We start from the raw sequence: 20,099 nt of genomic DNA on the forward strand, positions 1-20,099 counted from the left end.
GGAAAGCCAGCCTTAATGAATCTAGAGAACAAATATGATGTTAGTACATTTGTATTACATTTTAATGCACTGAATTAACATCTTTCATTTGAAAACCTTCCAAAGCCAGTCATAATCCCATTTTCAAAAATAAGTTATACTGTGAGGACACACACACACACACACCACATATATATGATCTGTAAAAGAAGCATTTACATTGTTTAATATTCGTTTATAAAAACAATCAGGAAGGGGACTTCATAAGTGTTATCTCTTTCTCAGTTTTACATTTTAGTTCACATGCTACATATTTAATGTCAGAAGCCAAGAGTAGAAAACAGTCTCAAAAAGAATGAAAAACAAACAAATTTCATGATTTCAAGCGCCGTCAGTTTTCATCCTCACTGATACCAGAGCACAAATGCTTACAAAAGGGAGTGGGCAATTAAAAATAGGACACATTCTGTTGCTTATTGCCACAAATCTTCAGTGCGACCAAACTTAAAGACCAGGCCTCTGTTAACAAAAGAGACAGGATTAACTGCATAGGATGTTGGAATTGTCACATCAAACAACGCAAAGCAGTATCTTGAAAATATTTTATGGAAAGCCAAGATAAAAATATTTTAAATAGTCTTCTACAGGACAGCCCTATGCATCTTTCATCACAACAAAGTCCCACAAAGATCAACCAGACTTACTCTCAGGGAAGTGTGATTAGGATTCAGGTAGTAAGGCTGCATTGGGGAAAAAAGATGCTTTCATGCATCTCTGTGTTAGCTCTGTGATGTTTTGGTGCAACAGTGCTTGTGCCAGTCCTGCTCACCCATTTGAAATCTACTTATTTTTTATTATTCCGTGACCTAAACATGTAGGTTTGGTATGAATGACAGTGCTCCAAGCTACTAAACTTCCATGCATGTGAGATTTAAACACAGAATAACAAATCCATTGAATGGAAGAATATGCTTACCCAAAGAATATAAAAGCATTTTGGAAGAAGACTGCTATCCCAGGGTAAACAGAGATCTTTTCTTTGTCTGGGAAGGGGGGGAAAAAGAATGTCTTTTATCTGAAGTCCATGAGTTTATTTGTAGCCTCCCCCAACCCGTCAAAAAAGCACAATGACCAGCTCATTGATTTGTTAAGTTTTGCAGGGCTTGCCTAATACAGTTGGGACTGCCACTTGCTTAATCTCTTGATTGCTGGCTACACTAACTGCAGCTGATTGAAGCTGTAGTCAAACAACATCTGGAAGGACAAAGGCTCCCCATCCATCCCTCACTGCATTTATACCAGCCTTTCTTTAACAGAGAAGAAGGTACCATACATAGGATTCTCAGCAATCTCCCAACCTAATCAGACTCAATTATGCATCAATCATTATGCCAGGCTGCAAACTCACAAGCCTTCTAAGTGTAGCCCACTATTAACAAATTCTTTCAGAAAAAGGAAGACAGTGCCACAGGCAGCAACAGTTCAGTCTCCAAAAGAGAGAGAAAACAGAAGCCGCCTCCCCCCCCCCTTTTAGGTAGGATAGTGACATAAGAGACACTTTCATTATTATAGGGCAGGCTTCCTCAAACTCGGCCCTCTAGATGTTTTGAGACTACAATTCCCATCATCCATGAGAACGGTCCTGCTAGTTAGAGATCATGGGAGTTGTAGGCCAAAAACATCTGGAGGGCTGAGGTTTAGGCAGCCTGTTATAGGGTATAGGTAGTGTTCATAATGCAAGAGACAAGGTCTCTGCACTTAACCTGATTGCAATTTAAAATGTATATGCACAAGCTAAAGTGCTAATTTTAAAGGTTGCCTTTAACAGATACTCTACCTTGAATAACATAGCCTCCAAAGAGGACCCACATAGATGCAATCAGAGATCCAAATGCCAACATAAATCCGATGAACAGCCAGATGCGAGCACCTGCAAAAGAAAAAACAAACCCACACCAATTGCTTTAAAAACAAGCTGCTCCATTGTTCATAACATATTATTATTTAAATAATGGGCAATATGTGACATGAAGAGGACAGATTAACAGTCCCTTCAGAACTACCTAAAGCCTATGTGCATTAGGAAACATCTGCATGCTCTCCATGTGTCATGGCTATGAAAGTGCAACACTTCGAAATGTACAAACTTCGTACACCATTTTTCATTGCTGTCCCCCAAAGTAGCCCTTCTGAGAGCCTGGTGCAGTGGAGTGGGGGCAAGGGAGATCTGGGTTCAAATCCCTGCTTAACCAGAAAGGCTGCATTAAGATATACATAATCATACATAATTTGTTGAGAAATTGCACTCATGGCAATTGCGATGCACATCTATTTTGGGATGTGCTTTAAAGCAAAACATATCACTTAGTTGAAGTTAGTTGAAAATATCTTAAATATATTATATGGATGGTTATTTAATATTTTTATTAAATCTACTACTTCCTTACATTTTAAGGCCCGCCACAGGGAGCCTCATCAAGGCCCTCTGCTGCTGCAGATATATATCTTGATATCTTGAGATATTGTTATATTTAGCTGGTGATATATTGTGATGTTGAAAACCAGATATCGCCCACCCCTAGCCAAGCACTCGCTCTCTCATACACCCACACACTTTGCTATAATTTTTGTTAAGATTACCTGTTTGCCCAAGGCAACCTTCACTGTAACTGTCCCCACGCACTTGTCCATTGGATACTGCATTGATCCTTCATTAATAAGAACATAAAGTATCACATTCAGGTACTTGGCATTTGTATAGAACTGTTTAGCATTACAATCTGCTTCACATGCATTATCCTTTAGCATACCTACAGCAACACAGCAAGGGTGGCAGTATTATATCCATACTACAGTGTGGGTCTTGCCTAATGTGACCTCATGACATACTCAAGGTAGAATTCATGTGAATTCATGACATACTCAAGATAGAGTCTTCCTGCTCTGTAACTCAGACTCTTACCTGCTATGCTATACCAGCCTTCTATGAAGTAATGACAGTAATTCTCCATATAACTCAATACTACCTTGCATTTGGGAATCAGCTGTTTTGAAGAACAATTCAAGCAGCTCAAAACAGATTAGTCAAGTACTAAGTGGGAATCTTATCACTGAAGTAGGAATCACATCTGCAAATCAATTGCCTACAAGCCTGCAGTTATTCTCAAAATTTCAATGTGTACAATCAAACACAGAAGACTAAAGCTTCACAGCTCAGGAATCTTAACACAATTGACCACCCCCTCCTAGGACCGATTGTTATGCTGCTTTTGCACAATGTGTTGTGCCCAAAGCAGCTCACAAGAGAGATCCAAAACCTTGAAATACAGAGCATTAGAAATGCAACCCCTTCATGGATCAATGCCTTGTCGTGGCGAAGGGGCTTGAATAACTCAGAGAAGCTATGAGCTATGCCATGCAGGGCCACCCAAGATGAAAGCATTGCTAATAACAAGGCCAGTGGAAGTGATGATATTCCAGCTGAACTATTTAAAATTTTAAAAGATGATGCTGTTAAGGTGCTACACCCAATATGCGGGCAAGTTTGGAAAACTCAGCAATGGCCAGAGGATTGGAGAAGATCAGTCTACATCCCAATTCCAAAGAAGGGCAGTGCCAAAGAATGCTCCAACTACCGCACAATTGCGCTCATTTCACACGCTAGCAAGGTTATGCTTAAAATTCTACAAGGCAAGCTTAGGCAGTATGTGGACCGAGAACTCCCAGAAGTGCAAGCTGGATTTCGAAGGGGCAGAGGAACCAGAGACCAAATAGCAAACATGCGCTGGATTATGGAGAAAGCTAGAGAGTTCCAGAAAAACGTCTACTTCTGCTTCATTGACTATGCAAAAGCCTTTGACTGTGTTGACCACAGCAAACTATGGCAAGTTCTTAAAGAAATGGGAGTGCCTGATCACCTCATCTGTCTCCTGAGAAATCTCTATGTGGGACAAGAAGCTACAGTTAGAACTGGATATGGAACAACTGATTGGTTCAAAATTGGGAAAGGAGTGCGACAAGGTTGTATATTGTCTCCCTGCTTATTTAACTTATATGCAGAATTCATCATGCGAAAGGCTGGACTAGATGAATCCCAAGCCGGAATTAAGATTGCCGGAAGAAATATCAACAACCTCAGATATGCAGATGACACAACCTTGATGGCAGAAAGCGAGGAGGAATTAAAGAACCTTTTAATGAGGGTGAAAGAGGAGAGCGCAAAATATGGTCTGAAGCTCAACATCAAAAAAACCAAGATCATGGCCACTGGTCCCATCACCTCCTGGCAAATAGAAGGGGAAGAAATGGAGGCAGTGAGAGATTTTACTTTCTTGGGCTCCTTGATCACTGCAGATGGTGACAGCAGTCACGAAATTAAAAGACGCCTGCTTCTTGGGAGAAAAGCAATGACAAACCTAGACAGCATCTTAAAAAGCAGAGACATCACCTTGCCGACAAAGGTCCGTATAGTTAAAGCTATGGTTTTCCCAGTAGTGATGTATGGAAGGGAGAGCTGGACCATAAAGAAGGCTGATCGCTGAAGAATTGATGCTTTTGAATTATGGTGCTGGAGGAGACTCTTGAGAGTCCCATGGACTGCAAGAAGATCAAACCTATCCATTCTTAAGGAAATCAGCCCTGAGTGCTCCCTGGAAGGACAGATCGTGAAGCTGAGGCTCCAATACTTTGGCCGCCTCATGAGAAGAGAAGAATCCTTGGAAAAGACCCTGATGTTGGGAAAGATTGAGGGCACTAGGAGAAGGGGACGACAGAGGACAAGATGGTTGGACAGTGTTCTCGAAGCTACGAACATGAGTTTGACCAAACTGCGGGAGGCAGTGCAAGACAGGAGTGCCTGGCGTGCTATGGTCCATGGGGTCACGAAGAGTCGGACACGACTAAACAACAACAGAAATGCAAATATATAAAATACAGAACATGCCAGTAAATTAAAAAATGATAAAAATGATAAAAATCAACAATTTAGCAAACGCAATAAACTCAATCTTCCTAAACAAAAAAACACAACACAATCTATCTTAAGTACATAAATAATAAGCAAAACCAGTGTTAACTGACAATGAAATTTCTGGTACTGGTCTTGCTGCACCCAAAGGAGCCTGGCTTAAATACAGTTTACAGCTGGCTCTCCCATCCCTCCTCCAGAGGAGACCTAATTCATTCACCCCCCCCCCCTCCATAGTCAAGCAAGCAGTCTGGGAGTTTCTTACTCAAGATTGCATAATGCCAGTATAGAGACAATGCAGATCACACTACATTCTGATATAATCAAGACAGACACTATGGGTCACCATGGAAACTCATTAAGCTATAAAGTGGAAGGTAAAGCTGTGCTGTTCTAGGATAAAACAAAACAAAACATAAACCACCCCTGTTGCATGCTTGTAAGTGACAAAGGCTTCAATGGAACCTATATCCCATAATCTATATCAACAAGTAATGGGTTCATTTTATAAGTCAAAGCAAGTATTAATAATTAATTAAGTATAAGAAATCCAGCTGGCATTTTTACAATATGCATTCTTATTCAAATCCTGTAAGAATATTAGTAGTACCTACATTAGGAATGCAACTGTAGCTATTACTCCACAAGCATGGTATGAATGGTTGAAGTCATCTGAATGTGGATATTTAACAGCTGCATCTATGATAATCCACCAACCTGTAAAGAACTATTTGAACACAAAAGTTTCCAACATGACCTTCAATACAATGTTGCTGTAAAGCTACTATCAGACATCAATAATGGCAACAATCAGAAACCGGTGGCAAAACATTTCAGTTGCCCAAGACGTTCTGATGCTCAGTCAACCACAAAGTAAAATTCAATAAAAAGATCCTAGAACAGGGATCAGCAAACTTTTCCAGCAGGGGGCCAGTCCACTGTCCCTCAGACCTTGTGGGGGGCCCGAACTATATTTTGGAAAAAATATGAACGAATTCCTATGCCCCACAAATAACCCAGAGATGCATTTTAAATAAAAGGACACATTCTACTCATGTAAAAACATGCTGATTTCCGGACCGTCTGCGGGCCGGATTTAGAAGGCGATTGGGCTGCATCCAGCCCCCGGGCCTTAGTTTGGGGACCCCTGTCCTAGAAGCTCTAGTATGGAACTGGTGAACTAGAAATATCAGATTTGATTCTTTTTAGTTTCAGTTTAACTGAAGCTGGTTTCTTTTTTGCTACAGGTGTTAAATTTCCACAGAGACAGTCATCACCCATTACTACTGTGAGAATGGGTTTCTAGTCTTACCCTGTACACATTTAGGCTTCTTCTAATGTTGTCACATACGGTTCCTCTTGTATACTATGGCAGGCATCCCAAAACTGCGGCCCTCCAGATGTTTTGGCCTACAACTCCCATGATCCCTAGCTAAGAAGACCAGTGGTCAGGGATGATGGGAATTGTAGTCCAAAACATCTGGAGGGCCGAAGTTTGGGGATGCCTGTACTATGCCCTTTCTGTCTCTTTTGTACACATGTATGTAACTTTATATCTGCCAACAAAACCACTTACTGCATTTGACAAAACAGGTTCTAGTCACCATAGAAGTGGTACACTTTAAGGTACAATATGCTTTCTTGTTTTTAATATAGTACAGTATGCCAACAGAGCTACCTATTTGTAATGTATCACTCTATATGCACAACTTTATTCAATTAAACTAAAGTGGGCTTTTAACATGCACAAATTTACAAATGAGGAGGATCCAACACAGCAAGACTTAAGAAAAACAGAAATACAAACAAGAGATTTAAGTATACATACCAGCACTCCAGCAGCAATAGAAGCTATTGTATTTCGTTTTTCTCCCCAGTCAACACACTCAGAACATCTCATGTTTTCAAGGAACCCAGACATATTGGAGTTTTGGAAAACCTAGGAGAGAAAATGAAATTTGTTTCTCAACTTCTGTTTAGGTGTGTGGCTTTAAATGTAATAATTGCATTTGAAGTGAGAAGAATTTATTTAAACTTATTTTATATCACTTACCATTTACAAATAAATCTCAAAGACATTTCTAAAAATACATTAAACCATTTTTAAAAACAACAACACAATGTTACAAATATCAGTAAGAGAATAAAAGATAAAATCAGACACATAAGGAAATAGACACAAAAGCAGCACACAAATGTAGCTGAAATACTGCTAGGGATGTGAGAAATGCAATGTTCAAATGTTCCAAAGGAAGTTAATACTTCACTTGCAATCAAGGATAGCCAGAAAACCAAGCAAGACAGCCTCACATCTAGAAAGCTGAATTCCAAAGAGGTATCCTTTCAACAAGGGATGGGGAAATATACTAGTTGTTTAAAGAAGAAGTGAGAAGGATTCTACTGTACTGCACTGCACACAGGAGCAGGGGATGGATGAAAGGACCTGGATCTGTACAGGCAAGACACAGCTACCTTGCCCTGTGCTTGTCTGGCAATTCTTAGTTATATTACATTAATAATCAGGCTGCTCTGGTCCATGGGGTCACGAAGAGTCAGACACGACTAAATGACTAAACATCCACCACCCAGACACCATAACTGAGAATTAACCTCATCAAAGCAATTTTTGTTGTTGTATAGTCGTTTAGTCATGTCCGACTCTTCGTGACCCCATGGAACTATCAAAGCAATAGTTTGTAGTAAGTTCAGCCTTCCCTAATTGGATGCTCTCCAGATAGTGCTGAGATTCCAATTCCCACCATCTATGGGCGTAGCCAAGGAGGGGCAGCTCCCCTCGCCCCACCAAGTAAAACTATGGAAATACTTAGCTGACCCATCATGCCAGTTCTGCCCCCCCCCCCCCGAAAAAATCCTGGCAACACCCATGCCACCATCCCTGTGTTGAAGGAAGCTTCCTCCCAAGAAAGTGTGTGCAGGGCAGTTCTGTGCACACCTTCTTAAAATTCAATAACCTTGAACATACTGGAGCAAATTTACCAAGATTTAACCTGCAGGTCAGCCAGAGAACCTACTAGAGGTGTATACAAATCTCTAGAATTAGATGGAGCTGGATATCTTCTGCCACACACCCTCTTGCAGGGGAAGTGCTTTCATCCTGGTAGTCCCTGTGCCATCCAAATCCCAGAGATCATATTATGGGTCAGAGGTGGCAAACAGAAAGTCATCCAAAATAGATGAAACTGGCTAATTGATGGGTGGCAGATCAATCCAAACAAAGGCTCTATTAAGGCTGGGAAACAAATCCCATTCAACTGAAAGGGATCTATTTCTCAGAGTAAAGAGGATGGTACTGGCCAAATGATGGCTAGATACCCAATCCAAGTCTCTAAGCTGCTGCTCTAAATCCACTTCCTGAGGAGCACATCCCACTGATTTTAATGGGGCTTGTGAGTAAAACTGACAGGAAGGCTACTGCCATAAATGTACTTTTTGAGGAACAGACCCCACTGAATTCAGTGCAAAAGAGATGGGGATGGCTAATTTGGAAGGCTGGACAGACCAGCTCCAGGAAGGCTGCTATGGAAAACGCATTTCCTCACGAGTAAACCCCACTGAATTAAGTGAGGCTTTCCTCTAAGTAAAGTGGATGGCAACGGCCAGTTTGGAGGCTGGGTGGCCCAGCTCTGGGAAGGATGCGGTCTAAAATGCGCTTCCTCGGGAGCAAATCCCACGGAATCGACTTCCTAATGAAACAGAAGGCGAGGGGGAAACTGATGGAAGGCCGTCGCCCGAAACACACTTCCCGAGGATGGAGTCCCATTGAACTTATTGAGGCTTGGAATAAAGAAGCTGAGCCTCAGCGCTGCACGGTGGCGCTCCCCGCCCGATCCCCAGCCCGACACACCCCTGTGGGCCCAGCGGCTGCCCGCGAGAGACGCAGCTACCGTCTCCCTCCTGGCCGCCCCACCCGCCCCAGCGACGGGATGGGGCGGGTGGGTGCCCCGTCCGCACTTACTTCGCCGCAGAAGCGCTCTCGAGACAACCGGCTCGAAGGAAAAAGCCGCCGCCGCAGATGCCCTGCCTCAGCTGACCGACTCGCCTCCAGCGGAGAGAAAGCCGAACCGCCCCTTTCCGTACCAAGTAAACAAAGACACGGGCTTAGGACCCGGATGCTGAAAAGGCCGAAGCTACGGAAAAGGCGTCTATACTGCGCAGGCGCTGCGACGGTAATGGCTGAGCTCGTACAAAAAAAGGGAGCAGCTAAGTCCGCTCATGCGCATTGGTGCTCTTTCATGATCGCAAATGTTACTGCCTCGGAGCTGGTTGCGCTTGATTCCAAATGGGAAGGCGGCATTGCTTTTTAAAAAAGAAGGAAGTGTATATTTATTAACGTTTTACTTTTCAAAACTCGCAATCATGCAGATAAATGAGCAACCTTGCTTTATCGGGGTTTTAGCGTGGTGAAACGTTGACCGCGCAGCGAAGGCTTGCTCGTGCGCTTATATAAACCGGGGACAAGACTGGTGTCTGGTGAAGGTGGGTGGGCGCGCTTGCGCCTTGTTCTTTCGGAGTAAAGCCAGGGCTTTATCGCGGCACGATTTGGTACCAGCATCTCTTTCCCCAACCCAAGGGGTATAAATAAAAGTTCACGCTCTTTCAAACATAGGTCTTCCAACTAAAAAAGCAGCGTTATGCCGGTAAAATATGAAAATAATATCTGAATCGAGCCAGAATAGTAATCATGTAGATGCACAGGAGGAGCGGGTATACATTCATGCCTAGGTTTGCTCCCCTTGTGTGTTTGCTGAATTTTTAAGTGTGAAAATAGCACTTCGGACAAGTTTGCTCTGGGTCGCGGAAGGATGCAGTTAACCACTAAAATGATAAAAAAAATCCTTCAGTAGCACCTTAAAGACCAACTAAGTTTTTATTTTGGTATGAGCTTTCGTGTGCACTAAAATGATGTATTTATTACATTGACTAACTTCGCAAAACAAAACGTAGCTTTTGTCTTGTCCCACTACATCAATAAGCTAACATCAGGAGAAGAGCCTGTTGGATCAGGCCAACGGCCCATCTAGTCCAAAATCCTGTTCAGCAACTGGTATTCCGAAGCATTACTTTCCCCGATCGTGGAGACAGAGCATCGGCATCCTGGCTAGCAGCCATGGATAGCCGCCTCCTTCATGAGTCTAATTCTCATATGAAGACGAGCCATCCGAGCTAGGAATTTATAACCTGAAACACACAATTTCGATATGTATACTATAGGGCAGTGATGGGCAACCTTTTGAGCTTGGTGTGTCAAAATTCGCCAAAAAAACAGAGCATAACTCTGGTGGTGTGTCACTTTGAGGAAAAAAAACACAATTTTGCGATATTTATAGTTTAAATAACAAAAATGTATACTTGTAATACGGTATATAACTGTATTTAATAAACCAAAAACTAATTATTTAACCAAACCAAACCAAAAAACCCTTATTTATCACAAAGTGCCCAGAGTTCTTGAGCTTTTTGGGGGGAGCTGCTGACCAAAGTTTTGGAGGTTTTTTTGGGGGGGGATGCAAAAGTTGCTTTGCTTCTGGGGGGGATGCCCCAAAGCTGCTGTGCTTTTTTTGGGGGGGGAAGAGAACAGAAATAAATGACGAATAATACCTTCGCTGGAACTAACACGCAGCATTGACATAGTCTGCCAAAGTGCCAAAAAACCCAGCACAGAACGGGTTAAAAAATCAATCTCTGGCTACCAGCAACAACAACAACAAAAGGATCTAGGTTTTAAGAGCAGAGACAAGCTCTAGTGGAGACAAGCTGTAGGAGGAGTGGGAGAACAAATGGGGGGGGGGACAACAACAACAGCATGAATGGGCCGATGGGGCACGTGCCAGCAGTGAGGGCTCTGCGTGTCACGTCTGACACGCGTGTCATAGGTTCGCCATCACTGCTATAGGGGGTGGAAACTGAAGCGTGCGAGTACACGGTTAGTCGGAGGTAAGGCCCAAACTGTTCGATATGGCTTCTGTCCAGGATGTACAACCAAAGTAAAGCGCGCAGATCGGAGATGAGGCTGAAGGCGCCTTACAACCCTGCCATATTGCCCAGTTAAAGCTCACTGTACCATGGAAGATTCGGGCGGAGGAGCCGCCTCCCGGTCTCTATGGCTACCGCCCAGTGTTCTATGCCCCACCCTCAATCCCGAACTACGCCTGCGCACTAGCGCCAATGTCGCGTTACAAACACATCCCTCCTCCTTCTGTCCCCTCCCTTCGTCGGTTGAGGATCTGGAAGCTTCTGCGCCATTTCATTTGGTCTTGGGCGCCATAACAGGCCGGTGGACCTGGCGGCGGCTGTTGACTGTGGAGCGATTTTAACGCGGTTTGTTGTTCGGGGGGTGGCTCTGTGATTTTTTTGATTATTAAAAAACGCGTCTGACGACATATTTGAGAGAAAACCGAGCGAGCTTTATTACCAGCCCCGGCTTTTTGTGGAGATTTCCAAGCATATTTTTGTTCTTTCGGCGCCTTCCCTTCCTTTTCTTCTTCCGGTCATGGCGGTTACCAACGAAGGTGGGCTCTCCCCTCAGGCACCACCACAAAGCCAGGGCCCATCCGCCTGGTACCAGTGAGTCTGAAACGATTTTTTTCTCTCTCTTTTCGCGTGGGGAGGGGAAGGCTGCGAGGCGAAGCGGGGCTAATTGAAGGAGATTCTGGAGGCAGTCGGCTGCTAACACGAGTTTTGCCATCCAGAGCTACTTGAAGGGCGGGGGGGGGAGGTGAAAAACCCGTAACAAATAAAGCTATTATTGGTGGGAGGAAGGCTAAGGGTGATATGGCTCACGACAACCGATAGGTAAAAAACCCCAACAACTTTAAAGTGAAGCTTCTGTAGGTATACGAAGAGTATCCTCGTCGGATTGTGGTGCCAGCCCTCTTTGCTTCAAAACTCACTTTTGTGGTGTAGCATTTCTTTAACTTTTTCGGAATTGTAACCGAACAAAACCAAGGAAGTAATTGTAGTTGATCAGGGTCATTCCTTCCTGCCCTTGGCGTCCCCCCCTCCGTTTGTTGCTTCCTTTTCCCATAATCCGTTTTGAGACTCTAAAATCCTTGTATGCAAGCAATGCAGTCGTGCCCATAATTATTCAGAATTAAGCAAAACCCTGTTTCCTTCAGTAGGGCTCACACCTACGGGTGTGGCACTTTGCGAAAGATAATAAAGGGCTTGGGAAAAGGCTGCCAGCTTTAAGTGGAATTGGGGGGGGGAGTGCACACGTTGGATTACAGCTAATAACTAATTTGTAAGCTGCCCTAGTCTACTGCATGAAGCAATGTAGTAATTTATGCTGTCAAGCATGTTTTTGGACAAACGTGTCTTCTGTGTAAACTACCATGAGAGCTCACAAGGGCAGTCTAGTTTTTCCATATCCCCCCAAAATTAGAACAATAAGCTGTCAGAAACAGCCGAATCCCATGTATGTTTCCCAAAAATAAATGTCCAAACTGGTCTTGAGAATGTTCTTGAATGCTTCCTTTGAAATCAACAGGGTTCAGTGGTGGTTGGCATTGGCAGGATTGTGCTATTTTTTAGGCACTTGCATACTGTGTGCACCATGAGTCCTTTTTTTTGAAAAGTCCAGTAAAATCTGGTTTCTGTTAAGGAGGCTTTTTGAGAAAGTAAAATTCTACAGTGTGTGATTAAAAATAAGTAAGCACTGTTGAAGGTGGGAGTAAAAATGCTTAGAGAAAGACTAGTAACTTGATCCTAACACTTTCTGAGTGTGTTGAAAGTGCATCACATTCACAGTAGTCGCTCAATATTATGCCCATATTGCAGGGGAAGGACCTCAGAAAATAATAATTTTTCTGTAGAACGGACTGAAAGATAATCTTGTAGCTCTTCTTAATTCTAATAAAATTTATTTTAAAAAAGAACTGACTGAATGGTTGCAACTCTTTTTCATAGGAATCCACAGCAGAACCATGGAAGTCCTGAGCAGAATGGGAGTTTTTCAGCACCCATTGGTATGTTGTTTATGGGAATGTATGCGTAGTGTTTGGCTGATTATGTTTTATATCTAAAATGTTTTCACCCCATTTAATTAGTTGTCTGCAATTCAAAGGTACTTGCTGAATTAGGTGATTCAAGGCTCCAGACAGAACCTCTTTCCTCTATGGTTTGCTAGTGATAAATATTCCTCTATTTAAGGCATTAGAATATTTTTCATATTTTGTGGTAGTAATACAGTACAGTCAATATTTTTGCTTTGATTATTAATAAACACAAATTACCGTGTTTCTCACATTTTAAGACACCGTCTTATAACTTTTTTCCCTCAAAAAAACACTGGGTGGCTTATTTTCAGGGAATGTCTTGTTTTTATTACGTCAGGAGCAGTGCCCCTCTTGCTCCCTGGCTCCCTGCGGGGCAGGATTCTTGACTGAAAGAAAAGGACGGGCAACAGCCACCACCAAACTCCGTGAGAGGGAGTCTGAGGGAAGGGAAGTGTGTGCGTCCCTGGCCCAGCCCTCTCTCCCCGGCCCTGGGATGTTCGTGAGGGAGGGAGGGAGGGAGCTCCTCCGAAGGGCTGCTCTCTCTCTCTCTCTCCTCCCAGGTGGGGACTCACTTAATAGCAATCTGCTACACTGGAGCTTCTTAAATTTAAACCAGTACAGTATAATGGAATCTATCTGTGTGATGCAGTACGTATAGCAAATAAGGATCTCTACCAGCCAGCCCAAGACTTAAGAGCGAAAGTTCCAACAATGTAGCACTTTGTAGCACTGATAGCAAAGAGGCTACCGGCTGATAAGAGATACTGTAGAAAACAAGGCAGTTGAGCAGCAATTAAAATGGTAAATGGTAGCAATTGTAGCAATTGAGCCAGCAGGAAAGCGGGGTGAGATAATCTGCTGGTCCTAACTGCTTCTCTTACCCACAAAATGTTAACTTTTAGCAGCTCCTAAACAGCGAGAAGCCACCGGCAGCGATCCCGGTACCAGTAAAAATCCTTAAAGGGGCAGCTCTACAGACAAGCAATAGAAAGAAAAAGAATCCTCACTTTTTAAAAGGTTTTTAAAAGGGGGGAAGGTGGGGGGAAGCGAGAGGTGGGCTCTGTGTGTGTGTGTGTGTGTGTGTGTGTGTGTGTGTGAGAGAGAGAGAGAGAGAGAGAGAGAGACACGCAGGGGAGAGAGAGAGAGAGAGAGACGCGCACACAGAGTCTCTCCCTAAAGGGGAAGGCAGCGTCTTCAATCGCCCCTCTTTTCTTCCTCCTGTTTCATCTCCTCCCCACCGCAAATGCCACTTTTCTCCTCTTCACTCACACAGCCTAGCTAAAAAAAAAAAAATCGAACGGGAGGGGAAATCACGAGTCTGCAGCAACCAGCAGCTATGGCTCTTCGGTGCATTTTTACAAGCTTTTAAAAGAAATACGTGTCTTTGGAGCGACAGCAAAATGGGGAGAGATTTTTAGGGGGGGGAGTTTGCTGGCGGGAGGGGGGAAGGGTCTATCACTATGTCTTATTTTCGGGTTATGGCTTATATCGCACAATTGCTTAGAAATCCTGCTATGTCTTATATTATGCCTACGTCTTAAAAAAGGAGAAACACGGTAATAAATCAAACTCTTAATGAAGAGAGCAGGATCATAGAACAAAAGCGGTTTGGAAACAGGAGTGATTATACCCTACTATGATAGATCCAGTGTATTGTAACTAAAATGGCTGCTGTTATATAACAGCAGCCATCTTGATTGTTAAATACTTTATATTGCATACAGTTGAATGCCTCCAGCTCCATAGTGGCTCAGAATACTAATTTGACCGTTCTGTGATGTGAGTGGAGCATTAATTTCTAGGATTCGAGCATTTTTGTTTGAAAGGAGGTTCTATGGCTGTCAAATGAAAGATCTGAGCCACTTAAAATCTTTGAGGCATAAGGTTTTTAATAATGCTTCTGAGTTGACTTGGAAGAAACATTATGCAGTTATGACATTGTTATAGTTCACAATAGCAGAAGTTTTAAATCAAAACTTCCATCTATCCCTCCCTCCCCTAAACAAAGGAACGGGAACTGGGCAACAGAAAGTAGAAGGCGCAAGTTTGAAAAATACCGAAAAGCAGAGATCTAGCAAGAAGACAGATGAGATGACAGTCTTTATGGATGACTTGACTTTGAGTTCACCAAAAGAAAGGTCTCGTTCAAGGTCAAGGAGCAGCTGTAGCAGAAGATCTTCTTCAAGATCATCTAGCAGGTCATCTTACTCCACAAGATCAAGTTCGAGTACTTCCTCTTCCTCCAGAAGCTGGAGTAGTTCAAGAAGCAGATCAAGATTACGTGCTAAAAGGAATTGTTCTTGGAGGTGCAGAAGGTATTCAAGATCTTATTCCAGAAGCCGGTCAAGATCACGTAGCTACAAATACCGAGAAAGATACCATCCTAGATACCATAGGCGATACCGTCGCTCTCCTCCAAGATACAGATCACGGAGTAGGTCTCCTGGAAGACCATGCTATAGAAGATCTTACTCTAGAAGCAGGTCAAGAAGCAGAAGATACTATGGATTTGGAAGAACCATATATCCTGAGGCTTATAGAAGCTGGAGAAGCCGTTCTCGATCAAGATCTCGCAGTAGAACCCCTCTTCGCTTGACTGAAAAAGGTATTGGCAGGTCATCAATCTATATTGGTGCAGAAACATACTAGGATATTTTCAAACTTTGCTATAGAAAAAATATATCACATCTTAGTTTAAAAAGTCCTGCCTAGAAACTTTTGCTGTACTTTCATTAACTGATAGAAGTAGAGATTTCTTCTCCAAGAATAGCTGTACATTGAAGTTACTGTGATTCGGTTCGGTTCAGTTCAGTTCCTGTGTTCATATTTAGTTGGTTGTAGAATCACTTGATGTGTTTGGGAAGTCACTGTCTCAATTCTTCAGTGTACCGTCTTTGAAAATTACCCCTACCCCCAAGTATAAATTCCGCTTTTCTGCTCAATCATCACTAACTTTCCTTTATCTTGCACTGTGGAACTTGCCTGAATTCCTTTTTTGTGTGCTTTCAGTTAGTTTTCTATTGCATTTTAAACCCATATCACCTAGAGTGCTGAGTACCTGCTGTTCTATATTTGTTTTAGAAAAAAGAGAGCTACTGGAAATCGCAAAGGCCAATGCAGCAAAAACTTTGGGGACAGACAATGTGGTCCTGCCAGCCAGCTTGAAAATTGGTACAAAATCAAAAGAAAGTGAAAGCAGAAAGCCAGATGAGGAGAGTGTAAAATGGTAAGTGAAATGGTTATTCAGATGCCAAAACTAAATGCTTTGAAAAACTACATCAAAAAATAGAGTTAGCCTTGTTTCATCATTTGAAAATAAATATTTGAAAATATTTTCAAAATGTAGTTAGTATTTTTCAAGTTTGGAAACCAAATGGCAGATGTCAAATCTTCGCCTGTTGAGGTAAAGTTACCAAGTAATCCTAAACATCTGGGCTCTTTGAAAACGTTCTGAGATTTCCTAATGATTAAATAATAAAATGAATTATGTATTTTACTAGCTCTTCAATTTACTGGATGGGGTTCTTTTTCATACGTTTTGCTGACCCAGATAAGGCTAATTTATATGGATGTTAAATTTCAAATGGTGTTCTAATACCTGTCAAATTGTGATGCAACAAAAAGTTTCCAGAAATTCTTTATCTGGACACGCAGCGCATTTTACATGCTTTATTTCTGTCTTATAGAAATCATGAATATGGTCTCCAGCACTGATGAAGAAAATCTGGTGGTAACTAAGTGATTATGGGCTGTAGCTGAGCTAACTTAGGGGAGGGAAATAAAAGCCAAGTTAGCAAAAGCTGTATTGTATTACGCATTTCCCAGAAGATTAGAAAGTTTTTACACAAATGAAAACCTGTGGTACTCACTGTGAAATATCAGGGGCTTGTTCCATTTCTAAGTTAAGCAAGAATTCAGACAACTATAAAATGGTATTGGCAGCTCTCCCAAATGTGAAGGGGGAGATCAGAAGAATAGGGTCTTCACTTGCAAACAAGATCTTCTAATCTCTATGAAGCTGATATGTAGGAGTTAATGATGTAACAATTATTTTGATAAAAAATATTACACTTCATCAATTCATCTTCCAAATTATCTAGTGAACACAGCATTAAGGAATGGACAAGGTTATACACAATATTTTCTGAAAACAGCAAAGATGAAGTCCCCTCTTTAGTAGGCATTCATGCTTCACATTGAAGGAAAGAGCAGGGGAAAGCCTGTTAGTCCCACACTTTTTGTTGCACTCTCTGTTGTTTCATCATTGCTTTCCAAGTAATGTGAAGAGAACTTGTAGCGGCGAGCCTTCTCTTCATGTGTTTGCTCCCCACACGCCCTGGAAAATTGTAATGGGGAGGGGGTGCGCCTAGATACAAATCAACCAAAGGTGTATACTTTGAGTCTGATCCTAACCATGTTTATTTTAAAGCCTGATAGCTTTATTGTAGGTTATTTTCAGATACGCAAATTTAGGATTACAGCTGTAGTGTATTAGAACATATTTTGTTCTTTACTATGAGCTATGTGATCAGCCATTGGTTTAAAATAGACCTTCCCTTTGAACAATCCAGAAAAAATAACAAAAAGGGGATCTGAGACTAGTACTACAGTGTGGGACATGGCCTTTCTTGTACCCCTGAGATCAAGAAATTGAATGTGTATATATATATATATATATATAGAGAGAGAGAGAGAGAGAGAGAGAGAGAGAGTGTGTGTAGTTTACAGTTCTATTCAGAAGCAAGTACACGTGAGTTAAGTGGTTCTTCCTTCAAAATAAAAACATGCTTCCAACCTTTCATGTGAAAGCTTAAATATATTAACAAAAGACAGAATTGGTATGGGGTCTGGAAAAATAAATCCTACATCTCTACTAATAAGGTGCACATTGTGATAAAGGATTTTTGTGGAGATTTTATTTCTGATATATGATCTATGTTTAGATGTTTTAATATGGATTGTGTAAAACATCACAAACATTAAGAGTGGGGCTAGAGAAACTGACCCTCCAGATACTGTTTAATTCCATATTCAGTCTCAGCCAGTGAACAGGGATTATGCAGGTTATAATCTTCACATCTGGAGGACTACTTGTTCCCTATCCCAGTTACAGATAATTCAGCTTTAAATCTGCTTAGAACAGGCATAGGCAAACTTCGGCCCTCCAGATGTTTGGGACTACAATTCCCATCATCCCTGACCACTGGTCCTGTTAGCTAGGGATGATGGGCATTGTAGTGGGAGGGACATCTGGAGGGACAGAATTTGTCTATGCCTGGCTTAGAAGCATAGGACAGGTAGCAATAGGGAGAGTGCTCTAATAGGAATTGAACTTTTTAGTCCTTACCTATGAGCTTTAAAGATTCAAGTATGGAAGTTTGCACAGGAGTTGATCTTTAAGCAGCTCTGTGTGTCTTCATACATTGTTCTAATTAGATTACATCTTACAATTTATGTTAATTTTATTTTTCAGAATGCATTGTGGCAGGGTCACTGGCCCTAAAACCAGCAACTGTTCCTTTTAAAGACGCCACACTGTCCCCAAGAAAAGACAAGAAAAAAGAGACCCCATCTGGTCAATGGATTCCTGTTGGGAATGAGGAAAATGTTATGTTCCATAACATTTCACCTAAAAGTACATCCTCTAGAGCATGCCAGTACCCATGTTCTGTTTGAGCTGTTCAGGCATTATGGGGTTTGAAATCCTCTCAAAATTCAGGGTTTAAATACAAAATGCTTAAAACTGTATTAATTTGAGATTTGGTTTATTTTCCAGATATACTATGGGAGTTATATAGAGGTCCAGAAATTACAGGTTGGAATCTTACATTTTTGTAAATAACTTTTCATGTGGCTGTAATAGACTAAATTACAGGTGGGTAACTTTTCTCCTTGTGAGTCATGTAGCAACTTCTAGTGTTTAATGTGAGTGTAGCTTAATTACTGTACTACATATAAAATCATTTTTTCTACACTTTAATACTTTTTAAGTCAACACTTTAAAAAGTGTGATTTATGGCTCCTGGTGGTAATTCATTTAGCTTGTGTAGCTTCCCACATTCCTACTTAACCTGAACACCACCATATTTTGCAAGTGGCAGAAGGATAAGCAAAGAAAATTCTACTTGTGCTCTTTAAGTGGCAAAATGTTGAATTTTCGGTTGCACAAGGTTAAAATATTTTTTGTCTGCTGTCTTGTTATGGAACCAGCATAATTGCTCTCATGCCTGCACTTTTAGTTAGAAGTAAAACATTTGCAATGTCAGCTATGACCTTCTGAGCTTGTGCATGTTAACTGCTAATTGGTAAGAGCCTAGTGCTAGATATATAAATTCAGGTTTTTTTGTAGTTTGCCCCAAAGGCTTATAATGCAAACTTAAGGTAGAATTTAAGTAGACTGCCTTTCAAGAAGAAAGGGCTGGTTGGGGCAAAGTTGATGTCAAATGAAAGTAGGTATTAGGTAATCCCTATATTGTATGGATGTGTTGCTATTGCTAAATGTGATTAGTTCGTATGACATTTAAGGAGAAAGCTAGATTTTGTGACTTGACCTAAAAGCTAGAGATAAGATCACTTGCACAAGCAGCACCTTTCATTTAATATGCATAAAACTGGACTACATGTATAAAATAAAAACTTTTAAATAAACCTTTCCTGAATAATTGTGTGCTATTTCTGAGCATTTATACTTAACAAAAGTGAATGGGATGTTCCAGGCCAAAGAAGCATGAGCATGTTGCACTTTTCCTCATAATTTTGGTACCTGAAAATGAGGCAGATTGTTCTGTAAATTTTGTCAACAAAATACAAAACAACCAACCTAACATCCACTGCAGCTAAGGTAATGGTCAAGGGCTGAGATTGTGTAATGCTAGCACCATCTACTGGAAGCTTTGAGGGTTTTGCTGTGAGTTACAGTGTTTATTTCCAGGCCTCTACTGTAGCCAGCATTGCCTTAATTGTACGACATCCAGGCTGAATCACCTGCTGTCTTGGAAAGTAAGTCCCTTTATTAAAAGCAAAGACATAACAGAGCAGGTGAACTTTTGTACTACCACTTCAAATAAAAATTGCTTTGGAACTTGAAAGCAAAATTACTGGTATTTGCAAGGTGGAGAACTATGCCCTCTTAACTGAGT

At 41.6% G+C, this 20,099-nt stretch overlaps 2 protein-coding genes across 4 annotated transcripts; one reads left to right on the top strand and one right to left on the bottom strand.

The window, feature by feature from the left end:
- Window positions 1-173: 173 nt before the first annotated feature.
- TMEM50A (transmembrane protein 50A) lies at window positions 174-9,090 on the bottom strand. Its single transcript, XM_035118304.2, has 7 exons — window positions 8,922-9,090; window positions 6,774-6,884; window positions 5,560-5,672; window positions 2,620-2,687; window positions 1,817-1,909; window positions 956-1,022; window positions 174-498 (listed from the first exon to the last, which is right to left on the bottom strand). The coding sequence occupies exons 2-7, from the start codon at window positions 6,864-6,866 to the stop codon at window positions 453-455; spliced, it is 480 nt and encodes a 159-aa protein (XP_034974195.1). The 5' UTR covers window positions 6,867-6,884; window positions 8,922-9,090; the 3' UTR covers window positions 174-452.
- A 2,102-nt stretch (window positions 9,091-11,192) lies between these two features.
- RSRP1 (arginine and serine rich protein 1) lies at window positions 11,193-19,622 on the top strand. 3 transcript variants are annotated; one of them, XM_035118294.2, is made up of 6 exons: window positions 11,193-11,530; window positions 12,872-12,930; window positions 14,969-15,565; window positions 16,042-16,186; window positions 16,647-16,690; window positions 18,434-19,622. In XM_035118294.2, coding segments are annotated over exons 1-5 (876 nt in total). In that variant the 5' UTR covers window positions 11,193-11,456; the 3' UTR covers window positions 16,648-16,690; window positions 18,434-19,622. The 3 variants fall into 3 exon arrangements, 2 of the variants coding, with proteins under 2 accessions (XP_034974185.1, XP_034974186.1); XR_009557744.1 differs by having other exon boundaries at window positions 16,042-16,690; XM_035118295.2 differs by lacking the exon at window positions 16,647-16,690.
- The last annotated feature ends 477 nt before the right edge of the window (window positions 19,623-20,099 follow it).

This window comes from Zootoca vivipara, chromosome 6 (assembly GCF_963506605.1).
Source record: "Zootoca vivipara chromosome 6, rZooViv1.1, whole genome shotgun sequence".
NCBI classification, from domain to species: Eukaryota; Metazoa; Chordata; class Lepidosauria; order Squamata; family Lacertidae; genus Zootoca; species Zootoca vivipara.

Coding starts and splice junctions, on each gene's coding strand:
- RSRP1 (XM_035118294.2), top strand. CDS start 11,457: ATGGCGGTTACCAACGAAGGTGGGCTCTCCCCTCAGGCACCACCACAA. Junction 11,531..12,871: donor GGCCCATCCGCCTGGTACCA/GTGAGTCTGAAA, acceptor TCTTTTTCATAG/GAATCCACAGCAGAACCATG. Junction 15,566..16,041: donor TCTTCGCTTGACTGAAAAAG/GTATTGGCAGGT, acceptor TATTTGTTTTAG/AAAAAAGAGAGCTACTGGAA.
- TMEM50A (XM_035118304.2), bottom strand. CDS start 6,866: ATGTCTGGGTTCCTTGAAAACATGAGATGTTCTGAGTGTGTTGACTGG. Junction 2,688..5,559: donor GCTACAGTTGCATTCCTAAT/GTAGGTACTACT, acceptor TTATTAATGAAG/GATCAATGCAGTATCCAATG. Junction 499..955: donor AATGCTTTTATATTCTTTGG/GTAAGCATATTC, acceptor TTTTGTTAACAG/AGGCCTGGTCTTTAAGTTTG.